The sequence below is a fragment of the Ostrinia nubilalis genome, chromosome 1, assembly GCF_963855985.1.
Source record: "Ostrinia nubilalis chromosome 1, ilOstNubi1.1, whole genome shotgun sequence".
Lineage (NCBI taxonomy): Eukaryota > Metazoa > Arthropoda > Insecta > Lepidoptera > Crambidae > Ostrinia > Ostrinia nubilalis.
The window spans coordinates 15,301,121-15,320,829 of record NC_087088.1 but is presented as its reverse complement, the minus strand read 5'-3'; the positions used below and the strand labels follow the sequence as shown (position 1 = coordinate 15,320,829).

The window sequence follows — 19,709 nt, the reverse complement described above, 5'->3', positions numbered from 1 at the left end:
ATATTTTGGACTGCTTACCTGAAGGTAGGACTGGATGGTGACGTCCGAGGGGCGGTCGGTGATCAAGAACCGCATGGTCTTGTACTCGATTAGCGAGGGAGCCGGTCTGATGTCCTTCTGCTTCATGGTGACTGCTTTCCTTCTCTCCTTGTCGACTCGAACGCGTCAAACACAGGTGGTGATCACTTCACTCGCGTCACAGGACTCGCGGTCCGTCAAAGTCTAACAGCAAACTGTCACTCTATTTCCACACAACACACTGCAGTTTCGTGACTTTTGTTTTGAAAGGGTCCAATTATATCATCGGAACTGCCCGCATGGATGGCGCTTTCAACCACTTGAGCACATTCGTGAACGAACAAACAAAAGTACTGAATGTGGAATGAAATCAAAAAAATTAAGCGAGTAACATAAGTTTGTCGCTGTCTTCACACGAACTTCGGCAACTGAATGATATGCTCCAATTAACAGCAGGCTTCGAATTCAGGTTAACTGAAACAAAAATGAAAGACGTATGAACGTTTGCGGATTCACTCGCGGCCGGGGATTTACGAGGTTTATCATTTTAGAGATGTATTTGCGTCAAAGCCAGAGCAACGACTGAAGAGGAATAAAAAACGGTCTATAAATAGTTTATGTCTGAATTTTGAAGCGGAGTACGGGTCACGTGTGTGTGTGTCTATTTACCGGTGGTATGCGCGAGAGTGCTGAGCTGGAGCCAAAAGCGCGTCACTTGTTAGCGCATTCACATACTTGTGCACTCAACTCTGTGGGCACAAGGTGATAACGTCCACCGTAAACACTACGTCTTAACTGTTGTGTTTTGATAAATGCCTGATTTCGTGATGTTGGTAAATATTTTTTGTTAAACTTGTAGATGGCTGGTGTTGGTCAGGGATAGATAACGACTGATCAATAACGACAGTAAACGAGCGGCTCCTGTGCCCCACCCTGATTTGACATCCGGTGTCTCATTACAGTACGTGGGTACTTGTAACCTGCATGACCTAGGTTCATATTGTAAACCGATGCGGTCTACATACTCGTTTGTATATCAAGCTACACATTCAAACCATCATCGTTTAAACTACGTGGTGATAAAATTAACTGTCGCGTTTATTCATTAGTTTAATTATGACGAGTTAGTCAAGCGCTAATTAACGCTAACAATGTCGCGTAACTTGTCTTTGGGTACAATAATAACTCAACAAAACTTTTCCGATGTAAACAAAAAACTGCGAGTGTTCTTCCTTGATTAGTTAAGTTTACTTTTAGTTTCTCATTCTTGCATTTACTTCTTAGAAATTGGCTAAGTTTTCTTAGAATCGGTTCAGCGATCTCCCGTTCAGACTTTCCACTCACGACTAGACTTTAGAATGGGGATAGCGCTAACTGGTATATCTAGTTGCCTTTAACTTTCATGTCTAAGACCTTTTGGCCTCAATAATCTTGGCTGGAAAGCTTCATTCATATCGCTCGATACTTGCCGTGACATTTGTAAATTGAGGTGTTCCGATTTAAGGGCGACGATCTCTATCCGAAATATAAAATAAATAAAGATGATAAACAAAATAGAGGTCGGTATACGCGAAAAATGAGGATATCATTATGCATTATTATATTGTAATTTACGGTATGTTATCTACATAATGGGTTTTTTCAGGCAAAGGCTTCAGAAATTCATACCTATTCTTTATTTTACACGAAAGAGAGTCGACCCATCTCATGTTTTGAAATTGCAGTCAATTTGACGTTCGTAGTACGCAGTTGTATCGGCATCAATGCGATGTTTTGTTTTATGACTGCCGTTATACGCCCATGCAAACGTCATGCAATTGTTCCATCAGTCATGGCACGGTCATGGCTTGATTGATGCGTGATTGATTGATCGTTATGTGCATAGAGTTCAGTCATCATGACGGCTTTTGGCTGTCTATCACTTATGGTACCTGTAGGCAATTCAACCTACACTGGTTGGGTTTCATTGGAGGCCTAGCTGATTCGTTTCAGCCAAATGACGTCCACTTCTAGACAAAGGACTTCCACAAGGACTGGTCCTGTTGTTCCCGCATTCAGGTACTTCCTGCGACCTTCACCAGATCGTCGGTCCATCAAGTGGAAGGCCTACCTACACTACGTCTTTTGGCTCATGGTCGGCACTCGAGAACTTTTCTGCCCCAACGACCATCAGCTCCACGAGCTATGTACTTCACCCGCTTAGAGGCCAAGCTGTTGATCCTGGCTATACAGGAGTTTCAATGGTGAGAAAAAGAACTAGAAATATGGGATTAGTCCAGCGTACCTGTGGGTAGGTGTCCGTGGGGTGCGTATATCCTGGGCGCGCTCCCGGCAGCATCGGTCCTGGTCGCTGCTCCTACGCACTGATGCCTCGCGTTTATTTGTGTTGAGCCTGGCAGTACTCCGCGCTGTCCAAGCGGAACTCCATCAATGTCGCCACAGAAGAGATATCCAGCTGGGGACAAGAGAAATTAAGGTTAGACAAAGTCCAAGCAACTGGTCAATCTGGAATTTGGGCAGGCATACTGAACATAAGTTCAGCGAGCGGTGGACGTCCTGTGACTGAAATGATGATCGAAGATCCGTGGAAATCGATTGTCTAAGAATGCGATGAACGAACGTGGCCGTGAAACCTATTATACCGACTCGTGAATTGATGATACAATCAGTGGCGGTATTTTAGCTACTGACCAAGAAATAGAAAACATGATGGAACTAGACAAATAATTGCATGCTAATTTATGAATTTGGCAAGTTAATAAAGAAACTGACGATGCCAAACCAGAGTAAATAATGTAATAGTAAGTGTCAACATAATCCAGATCCTGGGGTATTAGTGTCCAAACGTTACCAAAATATACGAGCAAGAATAATATAAACTTTGAACAGACTAATGCTGTTTTGCCTCTAGATCTATTTGATTCAAGCCTTTTGACTTGTAACTGAATGACATTTGAATATCTCAATGAAAATCAATGAGGAAGGAGCGCAATCATTGTTATTCTAGATACCTACTCTGTTTGCTCTAGGCGCCTAGTCTGACTCACTACTGTTTACGCCGTGCAAAGTATAATTACGTTTCTCAGAAGTGACAAGTCAATAAATTGTCAGCTGCGCCACTATCGAGTGCAAACGTGGCGACGAATAACAAGGGTCACAACTAAAAATAGAAATCTATAATGTTTTGTGATGATAACATCCACGCAGCGGCCATTTCACAAATGAGCGTCACTGAAGTAACAACAATATAAAAATTTACACCTGAACAAACAATAATATTTGCAAAATCTTACCAAAGCACTACACACTTATGAGAACATTCCTAAAGAACTGGAGGTCTTGGCAAATCTGGAGCAACTGAGGTAAAACGGAATAACAAATCAAAAGTACGGAGTCACACACATCACTCGCCCTATAAAGGAGAGACATATCTGGACCGATGAAATTTACTCAAAGAGAATTTTGGTGGATTATATTCGTAATAATAACAAGCGACGATAAACACGAGGACTAATGAGCTCGACCGGAGGCAGACTCAGGAACACTGCCGGGACAACGACGCAACAGACTTGGCAGAACTCCGACATAGAAACGAGACGTCATACGAAATCGATTCGAACATCACAAAAAAACTCGAAATAGATAAACACTCGAATATTGAAATGTACAAAACACACTTAATTCTCATTGATCCTATCAAATCCGATAATGCAATACAGAATTGGGCTGAGGCCAAGAGAAAACTGGACCACAAAGGCGAGTAAACACATCTAACTTAATCAAAATATCTTTACTCCATTTTCCTTGGACGGAAATAGAACATAAATTGTTTATTTACTCGACCGAATCAAGAGATAATACTTTTGGGTTTCCAATCGGGCAGTATTTAATTATAATTAGAAGTAATAATTTACGACTGTTCTATGTACACATTAATCGCTGGCTTTATGTGTAAATATAGTCCCAGAATAGCGTGGTACTACTACGAGTAATTTATTCAAACGGAGCCAAAGTACGTCCACCTATAACCGATATTCACCCACTTTAATAGACAAATACGTAGACCAATTAAATATTAACGTGAGAAAAATAAACGTTTACACTACAGGTACACGGTCCAGAGAAGTTTTGGAGTCGTACGTAAGTACCATTTGGTTTATTAAAATTATTAAAGACAAAAGCTATAAAACTTTACTTAATAACTAAATTCAAATATTAAATGATTTTGAGGAATTTTTGTGAACTCGCGAGTCTACACGGTACAATAAAACTGTTACTAGCTTAGCAACCAACAGACGGGCAATAAACTCTGCTCTTGAAAATATTTAAAAGGACATTCGAGAACCAATTTACTACCCGAATCGTGTTAGCAGACGACAGTTGTTTTAAGGCATATACACGTTCAACTACACGAACTATTTCAGAATCGAATATGTTACCAAACGATCGGCAAGATACGTATAAAATCGAATAGCCCAGGCCCCAGACGAATTCGGTTGACTTGCTGAGAGGGCAGATAAGAGATTTAATATATTGTAGCTGAAGGCTAGAAGATTGTCCGAATACCGGCTAGAAGGGACGGTCGATAAACTCCAGACTAGTATACATACAGTTGTGCACCCTACATGGACTGCAGTATTGTGAACGTCTGCACAACCATTAGACCGTCTCTAACAATAACCCCCAAGAGGTAATGGCTGATATGGACAATTTGCATCATTAGCAGTACAATGGGTATTATTTTCAATGCAAGGGCACGAGGATGTGAGCACGGATGTTATTGGTCTATTAATAGCATTGGCATCGGATTGGACACAATGGAAGTCAATAGACGAATTGCATAACATAGCATCATCTGATACAGGAGGCAGACACGTGGCAAACAAACCACAAAGGACATCAAAAACCACAACAGCTGCTCTGGTGGACGATACATAATGGATAAAACATGTCAAGCAAGATTATGCAACAAACCTATGTGTGAGGCGGCGACAAAATATTGGTGTAATCACAATAACGCTGGTGCCGTGTTCCGCTTGCAGGAGCCTGTCGAGGTCGTCCGTGTTCTACAATGCTATGCTAGTATGCGACTGGTACTGGACGTACCTGCTTGCCACATTACCAGCAATTCTTGTAACAAACACGCCCTGATGTCTTTTGTTAAGAACTGTGTTTAAATGGCCTTTTTCTTATAAAAACAGACTTTTTGCTTTGGGGAGTTCACGCTAATCTTTTTGGGTTTCTATTGTAAAAAATATTTTTGAATAGAAACAGCCTGCAACAGTTACAATGAAACATTTATATACCATGCACATAGACAAATGTCCGTATACAATGTAGCTTTTCTCGTGGTATTTATCTCGAGGGATTACCGTCGAGCGAGGCTGAGTACGATAGCTTATGATTTAGTCACGTAACTCTAATGGCCACGAATGCGAACAGAAAATACAAACTTTGTAAAGTTAGTACAGCATTAAATGCAAATTGAACTACCACGAAATTTCATGTATACGTTTATTGTTACTAGTGACTACAAGGCATTAAAAGACGTTGAAAGCAACGAAATGTAATTTCCGCTACTTAAATACACTGCGCAAAATGCTAATATAAGCCATGATAACTCCTTGACCAACAACGTCATCGGTAAAGAATGACTAATATTTGCAAGCGTATTTGAAGATGGAGTAGAATTATTAAAAATTCAAATGTACAACAGAATTTGTTAAATCGATGCAAATTCCTCATCTTGAATACTCTAAGCCGTATGGCCTTGACGTCAATTCATATCAAGAAAATAAGATGGATAGATAAGACTTTCTATTCAAAGAAAGTAATTTACAGTAAAGAACAAAAGGTATTGGGGCTTATCCATTCTAACGAATCTTTTTGTGTCTACTACTATGTTAATCGAAATTCTATTAATGGATCAAAATAGCGGTCGCGTAAAACCGTGGCGTATTGATTTTAGCTGACATATTCATTGTTAGAATTATCTACGAGCTTGTATTAGAATTGGGAAGGTATTTGTAGCTAGATTTACATATGCAAATGTTCCAATCAACTCAAACGAGATTATTAATGCTATGTCAATCGGTTTTTGACCGCGTTACCGTGACATCGACACTGACATCATCTTGAAAAAAGATAACAATTTATTTAAAGCTGTTAACAAGCAAGTTAGTGTCGCCAACAAGTCAACACCGGAATGAGGCCTAAAATAAATTGTAATTTATTGTATTGCTCGGGACAACGCCAACGAAAGGGAAGCGGGCATGGCGCCGCACCCAACTATAAGTAAATTGGTTTGCGTAATTAATACAGCAATCGACCCGCAAATTAATTAAACTAAAAACCATTTATTTTGCCTCCCAAACTGTAGTATTGATCATTTGAAGTAATTGCAATTAATGCAGGTACTGACCAATTTAACACTTCCCAAATTGTTTTCTTCAAGAATTTGTGGTGAGAATTCGGAATAGTGTAATGAAAATAGTAGGAACAAGAACACAATGCCTACAGATGTAAATGTTTGATGACGTGCGTTACTAAACTGTGCTAAATTAAATTGTTTAAAAATATCATAGACTCTACTGACTAAAACAAAACAAAAGAGAAATAGACTAACAAGCACAAATGGTATAGAAACAAAATGAAAAACTAAGAATAACAAATCCAAATTCTCATGCTGAGAGAAAAGCAATTAGTGCAAAAATAATAATTGCAAGTGACTATTGTTTGAGCCACGTTTTCTAAACTACCAGCAGCCAATATGTAGTCGGGGCACATAATTGATAAGAAATAGAACGTGAAAGACGATAAGACATACAAAAAACGTGGCACACATCAGGCAAAATGATCACCTGTTGATATCAAACAATGAAAAACTGCTGAAACTAAAGAAGCATTAACTACTGACCGAGAAAAAGTGCTACTCAGCAATAAAACCATTTACCTGACCAAAGAATATGACCATCTGGGAAGACTGCAGATATTTAGACAGTTTCGACTATCGTCACGCGGGCACGGCACTTCGGAATTTGGACAAAATGTGTCAGTAGTGCGGGACACCGAGGTTAATGATGACACAGAAACTTCACTTACATGTATCCGGAACACGGGTGATTGAGAACAATCGTCAACACAAAGTTAATGATACAAAATGTAACAGAAACGATCGTGCACACGCAACAGTGGCTGTCGTGACAGACAGTGTAGGAGGTTATGCGTTCACATCGCACCGGCCGACACTGCTCGCGTCGCGGTCGTGCAGAGACTGGCGCGCCCTAGCCTAGCGACGGTCGCTGGCAAGTCACGCCGCGACGACGGGGGCGTTGGCGTCACCTACCAGACTACGCCGTGCGTCGCCCACATTGTGTGGAACTGTATCGGACACTCAAACTTTTCGACGCGGATGGGATGCAACGTGAAACAAACGGTGTTGATGCTCAATTTTCACCACTTTAGAATGCTCCAAGGTTTATATGAGACGCGAGACTAAACATACTAGAATAGATAATTGATGCACATACGGCTGAACCATACACTGAAAGACGACGCAAAAAAATAACACGAGGCATCGAATTGAAAGAATAGGGGAATGTTGCAACAATAGCAGAGCATATGGCTGTTTGCAGCTGCAATTTAATTGAAAAACGCACGTTTATGACCGAGGAGATTCGATTAGCTCTCGACAATATATCGGTCGCATTCTAATAATAGCAGTAAAACGAGAAAGAATCCGAGTCGGCAAACTCCCACGCGACGGATAATAATAAAAGCAAATACAATAATAAAAGATAAACCTCAGCACTTTAGTAAGTAGACTAAGTAGTGGTGAGGCACTAAGCTTCAAGGTTACGGAGTGTACCAAAACATTTGAAACAATGAGGAAAATTCATCAACAGCGTAGTTGCGATACTTGTGATACTTTGTAGTAGTACTATCAATATAATACAAAGTTCATCTTATCAATTGACGTTGTTACTGGGTACTTCAAAGTATTTTCTGCTCTGAAGCCCCCAGATACAACAAAATGGTTTCCCTGCCCACGTCTTGTGTTTTGTATAAATTTAGACACCCGCACATAAGGCGGTAAATTTCTAGGCCATTCAGATTTATGAGGGTAAACAGCAATGATGCTACAAACGAGGACGTAGGTGGGTACTTTACAAAATGAGGTTGGAAAGTGTGTTGCGTCAAGATATCTACTTTACTATACGAGTTCTAGATTTCTGACACGGCAACAGGAGTAACAGTAAATCTCAAACTCCTATTCGCCAGTATTTTAGATTCTGTTGAAATTTACCATTTAAAGAACCAATAAGTAAATATGGTTAACGTAAAACGAGTCGATGTAATAAAAATCGTCAGAAGGCAACAGCTACCGTAAGCTGCCGATAAAAGCTTTTTGAAACAAGAGCAAACACTTCAGTGTCGTCGAGAATCTCGAGAGCCCGAGGGATTTTAGTGGCCTTTCGTTGGCGAGGAATTTAATTGGCGACGCAGTATAACTTTCCTTGTTGACGATCTATTTTCGGAGACCAAAAAAATTGGCAATGGATGTATAAACACACAAATTTAGAACTTCAGAAAATGGAATTCAGTCTTGAACGAGATTTACAAAAAAGACAAGTGTCGAAGAACAGTAATTAGTGTGTTCTTGATAATTCTAGATTGTCTGACTGATTTGTCTTAATCGTATTAGTACTTAAAATTGTTTAACACAACAATTCGTTTATCATTAGCAGATCATTAATGTTGTGTAATTTTTGAATTCAGTAAGTTAGAAAATAATAATAAATTCAGATGCAGCATGATGCATTAACAATTTATAACAAAAACTCTCACATGACGTGTGTAGTTTACTAAACCAAGCTGCAACACAAAGGACTTAACTTTTTTTTACTAGGTAGAGGTTGCTTGGCAACTAAACCAAATGTTCGAGAAAATTCCTTTATCACTGTAAGTCGCATTTAGGGGTTGCAATCGAATATTCGAATATTCGAATTTAGATTCCAAATTTAATATTCGAATAGTAAATTAACATGTATTCGAATATTCGAATATTAAAAAAATAAACAGAAAAGATAGAACGAAGACAACTTAGTGTTTGCAAATGTGGTCGGAGGCATCAAATACATATCACCAACTAAAAGAACTAGTCATTGATGCTTCCGACTTCATTGGTGAACACTAAGTTGTCTTGCGAAACCAAGGTTCCAAATTACCTGAAAGAGACAACTATTGAGCAAAGTCAGCTAACGATGCTGAAGACGGCGGACGGTAACGTCAACAAAAGCCGAGGTTCTGGGTGAGATCGAAAAGATTTATGGACAGCTACATACCTCCAAACCTGTTAATAACTCCGCAACAGATGCAAGAGCTAGGTTAACGCGACACTATACCAAAGACATCCCGTATATCAGCCTATACGAGATTGATTAGGAAGGCTCTCAAACAGCTAAAGAACAGCAAGGCACCGAGTGATGACGGAATAACCTGGGAGCTTCTGAACGCGGGTGGAACACCGAAACTCGTTCCGTCTTACTCTAAGGAACAACGCCAGAGGCATGGGATAGAAGTGTGGTGATGCTTTTCTTAGACTATGAGAAGGCCTTTGATTCGATCGATACTTAGGCAGTGCAGCAGTCTCTTTAGCGGTGCCGTATTGACTATCGGTATATCGAGATGCTGAAATGCCTGTACAGAAACGCTACCATGTCGAGCCGAGTACAGGAGCAGAGCACGAGGGCGATTCCTCTGCAGCGAGGCGTGAGGCAGAGAGATGTTATATCTCCGAAACCATTGACCGCTGCATTGGAAGACGCTTTCAAGCTCTTTGAATGGAAAGGATTAGCCATAATTACCTTTCAATAGCGAATACATCACTCAGCTTCGGTTTGCTGACGATATTGTGGTCATGGCAGAATCGCTTGAAGACCTCGGCACAATACTCGAAGACCTTAATCGAGTCTCTCAACAGGCAAGCCTTCGGATGAACATGGACAAAACGAAGCTTAGGTCTAACGTCCATGTTTCGGTTGGAGCTCGATTCTCGAGACTGTTGTGCTGTGTTGACAAGTATGACAAACTCTGACAAACGATTCGGCTAGGTAGATTAAATTTCGAGAAAAAGGTAAATCGTCGAATCCAACTCGGCTGGGCAGCGTTCGGGAAACTATACAACATCTTTTCGTCCAAATACCTCAGTGCCTAAAGACGAAATTCTTCAATCAGTGTGTTACCAGTGATGGCACACGGCTCGGAAACGTGGCCTCTTACAATAGGCTTTAAAAACAAGCTCAAAATTGCACAGCGTGCTATGGGGAGGGCTATGCTCAGTGTTTCTTTACGAGATGGAATCAGAAATGAGGAGATCCGTAAACGAACTAAAGTCGCTGACATAGCCCGACGGATTAGCAAGCTGAAGTGGCAATAGGCAGATCACATAGTACGCTGAAATTATGGCCAATGGGGCAGCAAGGTTCTGAAGTGGAGGCCACGTACCAAAAAGCGCAGCGTGAGACGTCCACCCACAAAGGTGGACCGAAGACCTCATATAGGTAGCGGGAAGGCGCTGGATACAGGCCGCTGCCAACCAGTCATTATGGAAGTCATTGGGAGAGGCCTATGTTCAGCAGTGGACTTCCTAGGGCTGAAATGATGATGATGATGAGAATTTTATAACTGTTTTAAAAACTATATTGTTAAATAGTTAAAACATAGTTCCTAAAGCAATAAAACCAGCAATAAAACATTGATAATTTAAGTACTTTTTATTTTTTTTGAAAGTATTCGAATATTCGAATATCACTGAAAAAATATTCGAATATTCGAAATAGAAAACTATCGAATATTTGCAATCTCTAGTCGCATTCCAATTTCAGTATCTGGAGCCAGTGATTTGATTATGTAAGTATGCCATAGATAAACTTCGTCGAACATGATTTACGTTACAAAGATAAAAATATTGATAAAATGCGGCATTTTATTATAGAACGTTTAAAATGTGTTGATATCAAAATATGCAAAGCACCGGAATCGGTTTGAAACTTCGATATTGTTATCTGTATCACTAAGATTAGACCGCTAATGATTTACGTAGGTTGGAAAAGTACTTAGTCGGTTCGATAGAGAAAAGTGAATGTGCAGCTGCAACTTAGCCAGTTGTGGGGGAGGGGACTTGGTGCAAATCAACTTTCACGGCTATGCACCAACCCACGCGCACTACCAATCGCTTAGCTCGGTTCCATCTACGTGGGACCACCCGATCCCGGAATCTATTCATGGAAATCAATCCGAGAAAGGCTCCAGCGATACCCAACCTTATTACCCCAACATGTATTATTCAGACTTTCTCGTGACACAAATATTTATCCAAGCGAGAAAGCTGCTTGGGTTTAAGGCAATAAGGCGCAGAATAACTTTCCAGGACAAACTCGGGAAACGCTTTGTTTATGGCGCAATTAATAACCGTTTAAAGGCAGGTAAATGGGAGCGTTTGGACGACGATGTCGAACTGGTACCGCCAGACCACGGGTTGACGTGACTGACATTTGGCAAGCCAGGTACAAAGCGTACGAAGGCCACGCACAATCGCGCCGTGCTATTTAACAAAGCACAGGAAATGATAGACAGACAGTAATCAATTTAAGCAGTATAAAACCAAAACATTGAAATGATTTGCATTCTGTATAATCCTCAATTCAAATACGCCGTCGAGGAATACGGTTTAGAAAACAATGAATTATTTTTGAATAATACAATTGTACACCTAAAAACGATAGCAGAATAATTATGTAGAAGGTGCATAAGATTCTTTTACCATCTTGGCACAAAATTAAATACCCGAGTCCTTGAAGTAAATTTTAAACAAACGGAGACTGAATATTAAAGATGCGTGTAAGGATGAGCCGCAAATCCATAATCAGTTGAATCCTAAATACTTTTCTTTAGCAATATCAATTATCAACAGAGGAACTATTATTGGTCCTAGCAAACAAATTGAAAATTGAACGCTATACTTCATGTGACTTTCTGGTGCAGGTTAATCCATAATTCAAGTGACGGTTCAATGACAACTATAAGCTCCAGCTTTAAAGACAAACAAGATAAAGATTACACTAAAATGTTGACAAGTGCCAGAAGAAACAGATTGTAGCAAGCGAAAATAGCTAAGTCGATCGGGAGACCTTTTGCCGGCCGGCAAAATTCTGGTACTAAAAATATATTTGCTGAGCTACTCAAGCAAGGGTGTGCTATATTAAGCACGAGTTTGAGAAGACCGCTGCACCCTGTTGGTTGCATCGGGAATCGGGTCATGACCCACTTCGTTGGGATCAATACTCGGTCATCGACTCCGCCCGCCTTCCCCTACTATCTTTAATGTCCTGTACTTGGGTTCACGTAGCTCCTGAATGACATTGACGTCGACTTATAAATAGATTGGGGCTTAAGCGTCGCGTTTGAAGGTTGAGAGAAAACATTTTTACGTTAAATGCTGAGCTTTCTTGTTATGTTTGTAATAAATATGAATGAATCTTCGTGTTTGTGTGATTCTCAGGGATACATGGCGATATATTTTGATGAAAAGAGATCCCAAAAATTTGCCTTTACAAATTTTGTCTCAACTATAAGATAAGACAATGACTTGAATCGTGAACTTTACAATTATGATAAATCGCAAAAATATTGAAACAACATGTTTACAGTCTGGTGCATTTTGATCGTATGTTAAGTGGAGAATTCCAAGGCACTGATTGTATCAACATAACTGGCACGCGAAGGTTCTTAAAAAAGTCTAAGCATGCTTTTCGGTTTTCCTGTTGTACGTTCATTTATGTTTTGTACTCCGAATACAATTAACTATGCCATTAAAAAAAGTTACGATAAGCCAGTTACGATCGAGAATAATGAAGTTCATCTCAATGATAATGTGCATTTAGATTTCAGACCAATTAACAATTCTACGGAAAGTTTTGTGTGATTGTATGACCTTTCGTTGGAAGTATTCTAGAATCTAGACTCTAGTCCATTGGAAATGGCAACTAAAATAACATTCGACGTCATACGTGTGACGTAGATGGAGTAGGTAGTATGGGTAAAGGCGTACTGCGATTCGGTGACGTCATCCCATTTGATAGGATATTGCACAACCCACGCGATAAATTGCACTTATATAAAACAAAAACTTGATGTCCATACTTCGTAGAATAAAGTGTTAGGATAGGCAGATGGTGGAATCGTCCTTATCATACTACTGCGTAAAAGTATGATATTGAAAGTTGGTAAATCATTGTGAAACACATTGTTTCTTTATTTTACTCAAAGATATGTATGTATTTTCCAAGGATCGAGGGGGGCACGACTCCTAATGACAATAGCAAACAAATAATAGGTCAATTGATAATACATTGTACTAATTGATTGCTGGTTACTGTTGACAAGGACAAAGTCGTGGTCATCTAAATACATACTTAATCTTCTTATTACGTTTCTCATACCAAAAGGAATAACCACTAAGAATTGAGTTGAACATTTTGAATATTCTTTCTACTATTAACAGTTTATTTTCACGCGAACGTGTCGATAAACTTCAACGAGGTGGGCCTTTGCCCTTCTTATCTTTGCATTCTATTACACGTGATATTTGCAACGCGAACACGACCACCACTAAGATCATTAAGAACTCAATTTATGCATGAAGTTGACATACTACTATAATAATAACAGGGACATCTCAAATAGTTCCTCAAAGCGAGATAAAATTAACAACATGCTAAATGAAATGATGTAATGAAAACAAATCATTTAGGGAGTTCATGAAGTCCAAAAGAAGCGTAAATTAGGAAATCTGAAGCAGGGAAAAGCATACCGTAATTTAAGGTAAATATAATAATAATTTTGTTCTATTTTCAGGTGGGATAGAAATGTGCGGGTAGTTAAACATGGATCGTGACCCGTTCCGGCTTAGTGACCTGGATCCTTCAGCGCGGCCCGCGACATCGCTTTGACCTGCTTTACCTGGACCTACATAGTAGCTGTATCCATTAAGCAGGATATTATATCGTTATTTTACTGCAGCTTGCACTTCCACACAATACCAAACGCATTTCGGCCACAAGCTGTGAAGCAAAATGCCTTTGAAACATCTGCCAAACATATGGACGAGCGACCGGACGAATTATGTCGGGCAACCATAACACACTCGAACATTTTTTATGCTGTCTGCATTATAAATAGACCATGTGTGGATCAGGATGCGAGCTCCGCATTTTATGAATTAAAATTAACCTATTTATTAGTCAAGGTGGAATTAGAGGTCATTTTAGTTCGTGTCGAACGCTAAGCGATCGTGAGTGCGTCGCCCTTCGAGTTCGAAAGCCGCGCATTGCAGGAGCCTGGATCAACGACCTTAGCCCTTACTGAATAACCGGCTAAGTTTTTGTCCCTTAGCCCTGCGAGTGTGAGCGCGCCTCCCCTCGTGAGGCGCATATACATGCGCATTTATACTCTCCTGCTTTTTTCGCATTCACTCCTATAAATAGAACACAATAAACATTTACATTCTGCTAGGAATGGTAGTGTTGTATCAAATAAAGATAATGGCAAAACTACACTGGCTGGTGAGGAATAATAAGAAGTAGAATGCTAATAACATCCATAATTTTGAGGATATTGGGTGGCATTTGGAACGTAATGGCGTTTTACGCCCGATTTCAATAATCGATCTTTCGTCAAATCCAGATTGAAATATGACAGTTAATGTCATTTTTCAATCTGGATTGGTGTTACCTGCTTTCCAATAATGTATCCACGACTAGAGATTGCAATCTGCGCTGGCAATCTATCTATGGGAGGGTCAGATCAGAAAACGGATAGACCCTCTGTATGAAAATGACAGTATTGTGGTTTCCTATATCCTATCCGCCGATTTTGACGTTTGCTTTGACAGGTATTGTCATCCAAATTTGCAATCCTAGAAATTTATAGGATTTTGTCAGAATCTTGATTCTTTTGGACGCTGTTCATAGGTTTTTGTTGTCGTAAACGAAAATTATTGCGTTGAGATGGCGTTCTCACTGTCCAGCAGCAGCAGTGACAGCAGTAACAGCGATGAAGACCTCACGCTCGTCTCGAGTTCAAGCGAGGAAGAACTGCCAAGACGCTCACGCAGTTTAATCAGAAGAGTCAATTACATGCAGAGCTTGGACGACGCGGAATTCACATTTCGATTTAGGTTAACGAAACCTGCGGTGGAGTTCCTGCTGGCTGAAATAATGCCATTTGTACGAGTGACCTCGACGAGGTACGTTATGAGAAACGCTACAGGAGAGCCCTACTTTTTAATATTAATTTCATTAATTCACAACTCACATTCTTTGCAGAAATTTCGGAATCTCCCCACTGCATCAGCTACTGATGTCTTTGCGCTTCTACGCGCTAGGCACAATGCTGATATCAGTAGCTGACTTTGTGGGAGTATCAATTGCTACAGCATGCAGAATAGTGCGCGACATCTCGTCAGCGGTCTCGAGGCTTTATGATAGATATATTTTTATGCACCAGAACAGCGCTGCAAATTTTTACACGATTGCTGGGTTTCCTCGCGTGCTAGGTGCAATAGACTGCACACATGTACGCATACAATCGCCTTGTAAGTTTGTACATCATATTGTGATAAAATGTAATATTCGTTAATTTGTGGACAGTAATTTTATCTATTTTTTATTTTTAGGTCATCTGATAGGTGAAGAATTTAGAAACCGGAAAGGTTATTTTTCCCTCAATGTACAAGCCGTTTGTGATGCGGATTTACGCCTAATGAATGTTGTTGCTCGGTGGCCAGGGTCTGCACATGATGCCACCATATTTAACAACTCCATGCTAAAGGGTAGGTACCTAAGATATGTATAATATGTGTTCAGTGGCTGGAGTATATATATTTAATGAAACCCCTTTTTTAAATTTCATAGCTCAATGTGACTCCGGAGAATTTGGAAACCGGTGGTTGCTTGGCGACAGCGCTTATCCCAACACTCCATATTTACTGACTCCTCTTTTGAACCCCAGTACAGTGGGTGATCATCGATACAATGAAGCTCATATTAAAACAAGGAACACAATTGAACGGTAATTATTTTCATACTTATATTATAGAAATAAGTACGTACATTGACCAGTACGTGTTGCCAGTGGTCACTTACTAAGGGCCTCATAAGAAAGTTCAGGTCACCCAAAGGGTGGAGCGTGCTGTGCTCGGAGTTTCCCTGTGTGATCTAGTCAGAAATGAGAAGTTCCGCAGGAAATCGAAAGAGAAACCAACATAGCCCGCAGGATTGCTAAATTGCTAAGTAGGTGCTATAACTACTTATTAAGCTTCTTATTGTTTCAGAACATTTGGAGTTTGGAAACGCCGGTTTCCAGTAATCAGCTTAACATTGCGACTATCACTGCCTAATATCCAAGCAGTAGTCATAGCGACAGCTGTACTGCACAACATCTGCAGGAACATGAATTTAGAAGATGTTCCCTCAGAAATTGAGATGCCAGCTGAGGATAATATCGAGGAAAGATGGCCTGAAGAATTAAATATTAGTCAAAGGGCTGACTTGATTAATAATTTTTTTAGTTAGGTTTAAAAAAAGTTAAAAAAAGAGGGAATTTTTAATAAAACCTTTTTCCATATTATATTTAAAGATGTCTTTTATTAAGTTGCATATACACACACAAATACACATACAATAAATCAGCTATCTAAGATACAAAAAAAAACTAAATTGCACTAGCTTAACAGTGATTAATTAAAAATTAATATTTGTTATTTATTTTTCATATTTTCTATTTCTTGCTTAAGTTTTTCATTTTCTAATTTAACAGTGATTAATTAAAAATTAATATTTGTTATTTATTTTTCATATTTTCTATTTCTTGCTTAAGTTTTTCATTTTCTAATTTTAAGTTTTCATTCGTTAGTATAAAAAACTCCAGCTTCTCCTCTACACACTTTTTTTTAGTATTGAAATACCCAGCGATGGCAAGGTCTTTTTCCACCTTACTAGGATGAGGAATATAGGGATTATTGCCTTGCCTTTTAAATTTACCTTTTTTTGGAATATAATCTGAGAGTTTCTTAGGATTTTCTTTTCCCGCAATATCCTTATTATCAGCATCATGCATAATAAGATCATTCAGCGCAAGCACCTGGGCACTGCAGCTGGGTACCGGGACCTCACTACCTGAAGTCTCACCACTTTCCGAAGTGGATTTTGGGGTTAAGTTTTCTTTAGCTTCACCATTGGTAGTAGCTTCACCGTAATCATAACATCTATCTCCTCCAAATGGCACATCGAAACCGCTGGCCGTACTCCCTAGTAAACTTAAAACCCGGTCAAGTATTTCATCAGGAGGTACGTAATCACCAGCTCCTCCACCAGTCTGTAATGGAAAGTTGAGGGAAAATGAAAATGAAAAGATATTCATAATATGAAGTGATTTGTTTAATGATGACTACAGTATAGAAACGCCAAGGGGGAGCAGATTTATGGCAGAGACGTACAGCTTTTATCGGGCCATTTTATCGACTTTACTCGAAAAGCCCTGTACATTTATAGTCTAAAATCATGGATAAGATTTTATCACGGCACGCATACAAGCCCAGCTGGAAATCTAGTCACAAATAAAATTAAAATAACAACTATATGTAGGTATACCTTCAGTCTGTTCATTCGAATTTGTGTGCTACGTTTACGAGCATTTTTCTTTAGATTTTCCCATTTTAAACGCAGTTGCTGCGGCGTACGTGGACAAAATGATGCTGCCGAAGCATTAAAGTTTACTGCTATTTGATTCCACTCTTCAGTTTTAACTTTGTTATTCGTGGCGTTTGTGCATTTGTTGGTAATGACTTTGCTGGCTTCTATGAGTTGAAGTAAAGCCTTCGTCTCCTCTTTTGTAAGAGGCTTGCTCTTTGTCTAAAACAGATAAATTTGAAGTTGTATTTCAATTAAAATAGTTATTAATAGCGGTAAACTGCGTAACTACGTCAAACGTCCTACATTTCCTAGTCCTTCGAAAACGTATTACGAGTACAAATATTTTAGCAATATACTTGCTTATACATCATTGATAAAACTCACCAATTCTTTGTCCATTTTAAATTTTTTATTAATTTCAATAATAAAAATAGGTACAGTTGACGACTTTACTTTGACTTTTTTTTTTTTTTGGTTTCGTTCTTTCCTCTTGCAGGAAAAGGCAAAGGCATTCGCCATACAGCCAAGTCTTCAGTTACTTTGACTTTGAGCGATGAAAATTTCTTCTTCTCTTTATGGCAATCGTTGGCAATCAAACCTCTGTGGTTTGATGGATGAAACAAAACAGAAAGCAAGCATAATTGGTATTATACTATCTTCGACGTTTTTTTTTTTCATTTTTCTACCGTTTAATAGTTTAATATCATTAAATTTTTGCCTATTTTATTGTAGATGTCTCTCCAGATAGCGCATAATATAATTAAGTTTATAGGAGAAAAACGTTTTTTGCGTAGAACTGAACTTCCGAGAGGGAAGGAAAACGCAAAGACATTACCTATATTCTGTAAAGCCTTCAGTTTTTATACAATTAATTTAAAATAAGTACTATCTTCGAAGTATTTTCATTTTTCTGCGTTTAAATAGTTTAATATCATTAATAATCATTATATTTTGACCTATTTTATTTTATTTCGCCTGTTCACATAGCGCATAATTTAATTAAGTTTATACGAGAAAAACGTAATTTGCGTAGAACTGAACTTCCGAGAGAGAAAAGATTGCTGGGTTATCCGAGCACATCAAAGGATTGCGGCTCTTGAGATACATTATTGGAATGCAGATAGGAGACCAATCTACAGATTGGTTTCTTAGATTAAGATATGAAGATTGCTAAAATCTGTGGATTGAAGATCGAATATTGAAATCGGGCGTTAGTGACGTGAGCGAATGGCAATGCCACAAAACTATAGATAGAGGCCAGCGGCCCAAAATGGCGTCGATACTCGTAGATCCTCATCAACCGTTTCGTGAGTGGTCGGGTGGGATCGTGCATGCTCGGGGTAACGGACCAGCGCCTGCGCAGGGTCAACACACGCAAACCAAGGCCGGGTCGATGGCCCATCCAGGGTGTCCTGGTAATACCTCCTGTCTATTTATAAACAGGTTCAATTGAGGTCGTAGGTAGGTAAGCCACTTTGAACACCTGAGAATTCAGTGCCATAAACAAATATAGGTAGTATAGGCACAGAATAAGTAATAGTACAGGTACAGAAGGATTACTCCGCAAGACGATTTAAATAAATGCGAGTCTTGCTACGACGCGATACAGTGGAATTCAGCTCGCACAGCACTACGTACCTACAATTTTATTCACCTACAAGTTTTGTCTCTTTCTATCGCGTGCCTCTGAACTCTTCTTACGCTGTTAGGGTTGCTGTCTAGTGAAAAAATAATTAATCTACTTATTTGTAATGAGGTACGTATGTAGGTAAGTATGCATTCATTATGGAAAACCTTGGGAGAGGCCTTTGTCCAGCAGTGGACGTCATTTGGCTGAAACGAACGAACGCATTCTGAGCAGTAGTCATAGTAGGTTAGGTTCCTATACTATCCTAAGAATTATTGATTAATTACCTACATGGCCAACATACCTTTCAG

The 19,709-nt window shown here is 39.4% G+C and overlaps 3 protein-coding genes across 6 annotated transcripts in view; 1 reads left to right on the top strand and 2 right to left on the bottom strand.

The window, feature by feature from the left end:
* The window catches only part of LOC135074082 (PRL-1 phosphatase), a 28,588-nt gene that overhangs the window by 6,203 nt on the left and 2,676 nt on the right, over window positions 1-19,709 (bottom strand). The window contains exons 1-3 of one of the 4 annotated variants that reach the window (XM_063968407.1): window positions 6,971-7,298; window positions 2,303-2,473; window positions 19-492 (exon numbers count right to left, since the gene is read on the bottom strand). In XM_063968407.1, coding sequence (XP_063824477.1) covers window positions 19-126 — 108 coding nt within the window. In that variant the 5' untranslated portion in view covers window positions 127-492; window positions 2,303-2,473; window positions 6,971-7,298. Of the gene's footprint in view, window positions 1-18; window positions 493-2,302; window positions 2,474-3,311; window positions 3,541-6,970; window positions 7,299-19,709 lie in introns of those variants that run through there. The other 3 variants (XM_063968399.1, XM_063968412.1, XM_063968390.1) reach the window with 3 other exon arrangements.
* On the top strand, window positions 14,796-16,691 carry LOC135076260 (putative nuclease HARBI1). The gene is made up of 5 exons (XM_063970747.1): window positions 14,796-15,325; window positions 15,405-15,673; window positions 15,755-15,910; window positions 15,993-16,149; window positions 16,412-16,691. Exons 1-5 carry the CDS (start codon window positions 15,087-15,089, stop codon window positions 16,650-16,652), a joined length of 1,062 nt encoding a protein of 353 aa, XP_063826817.1. The 5' UTR covers window positions 14,796-15,086; the 3' UTR covers window positions 16,653-16,691.
* Window positions 16,780-18,517, bottom strand: LOC135076250 (uncharacterized). The gene is made up of 3 exons (XM_063970737.1): window positions 18,156-18,517; window positions 17,730-17,990; window positions 16,780-17,454 (listed from the first exon to the last, which is right to left on the bottom strand). The coding sequence occupies exons 1-3, from the start codon at window positions 18,288-18,290 to the stop codon at window positions 16,921-16,923; spliced, it is 930 nt and encodes a 309-aa protein (XP_063826807.1). The 5' UTR covers window positions 18,291-18,517; the 3' UTR covers window positions 16,780-16,920.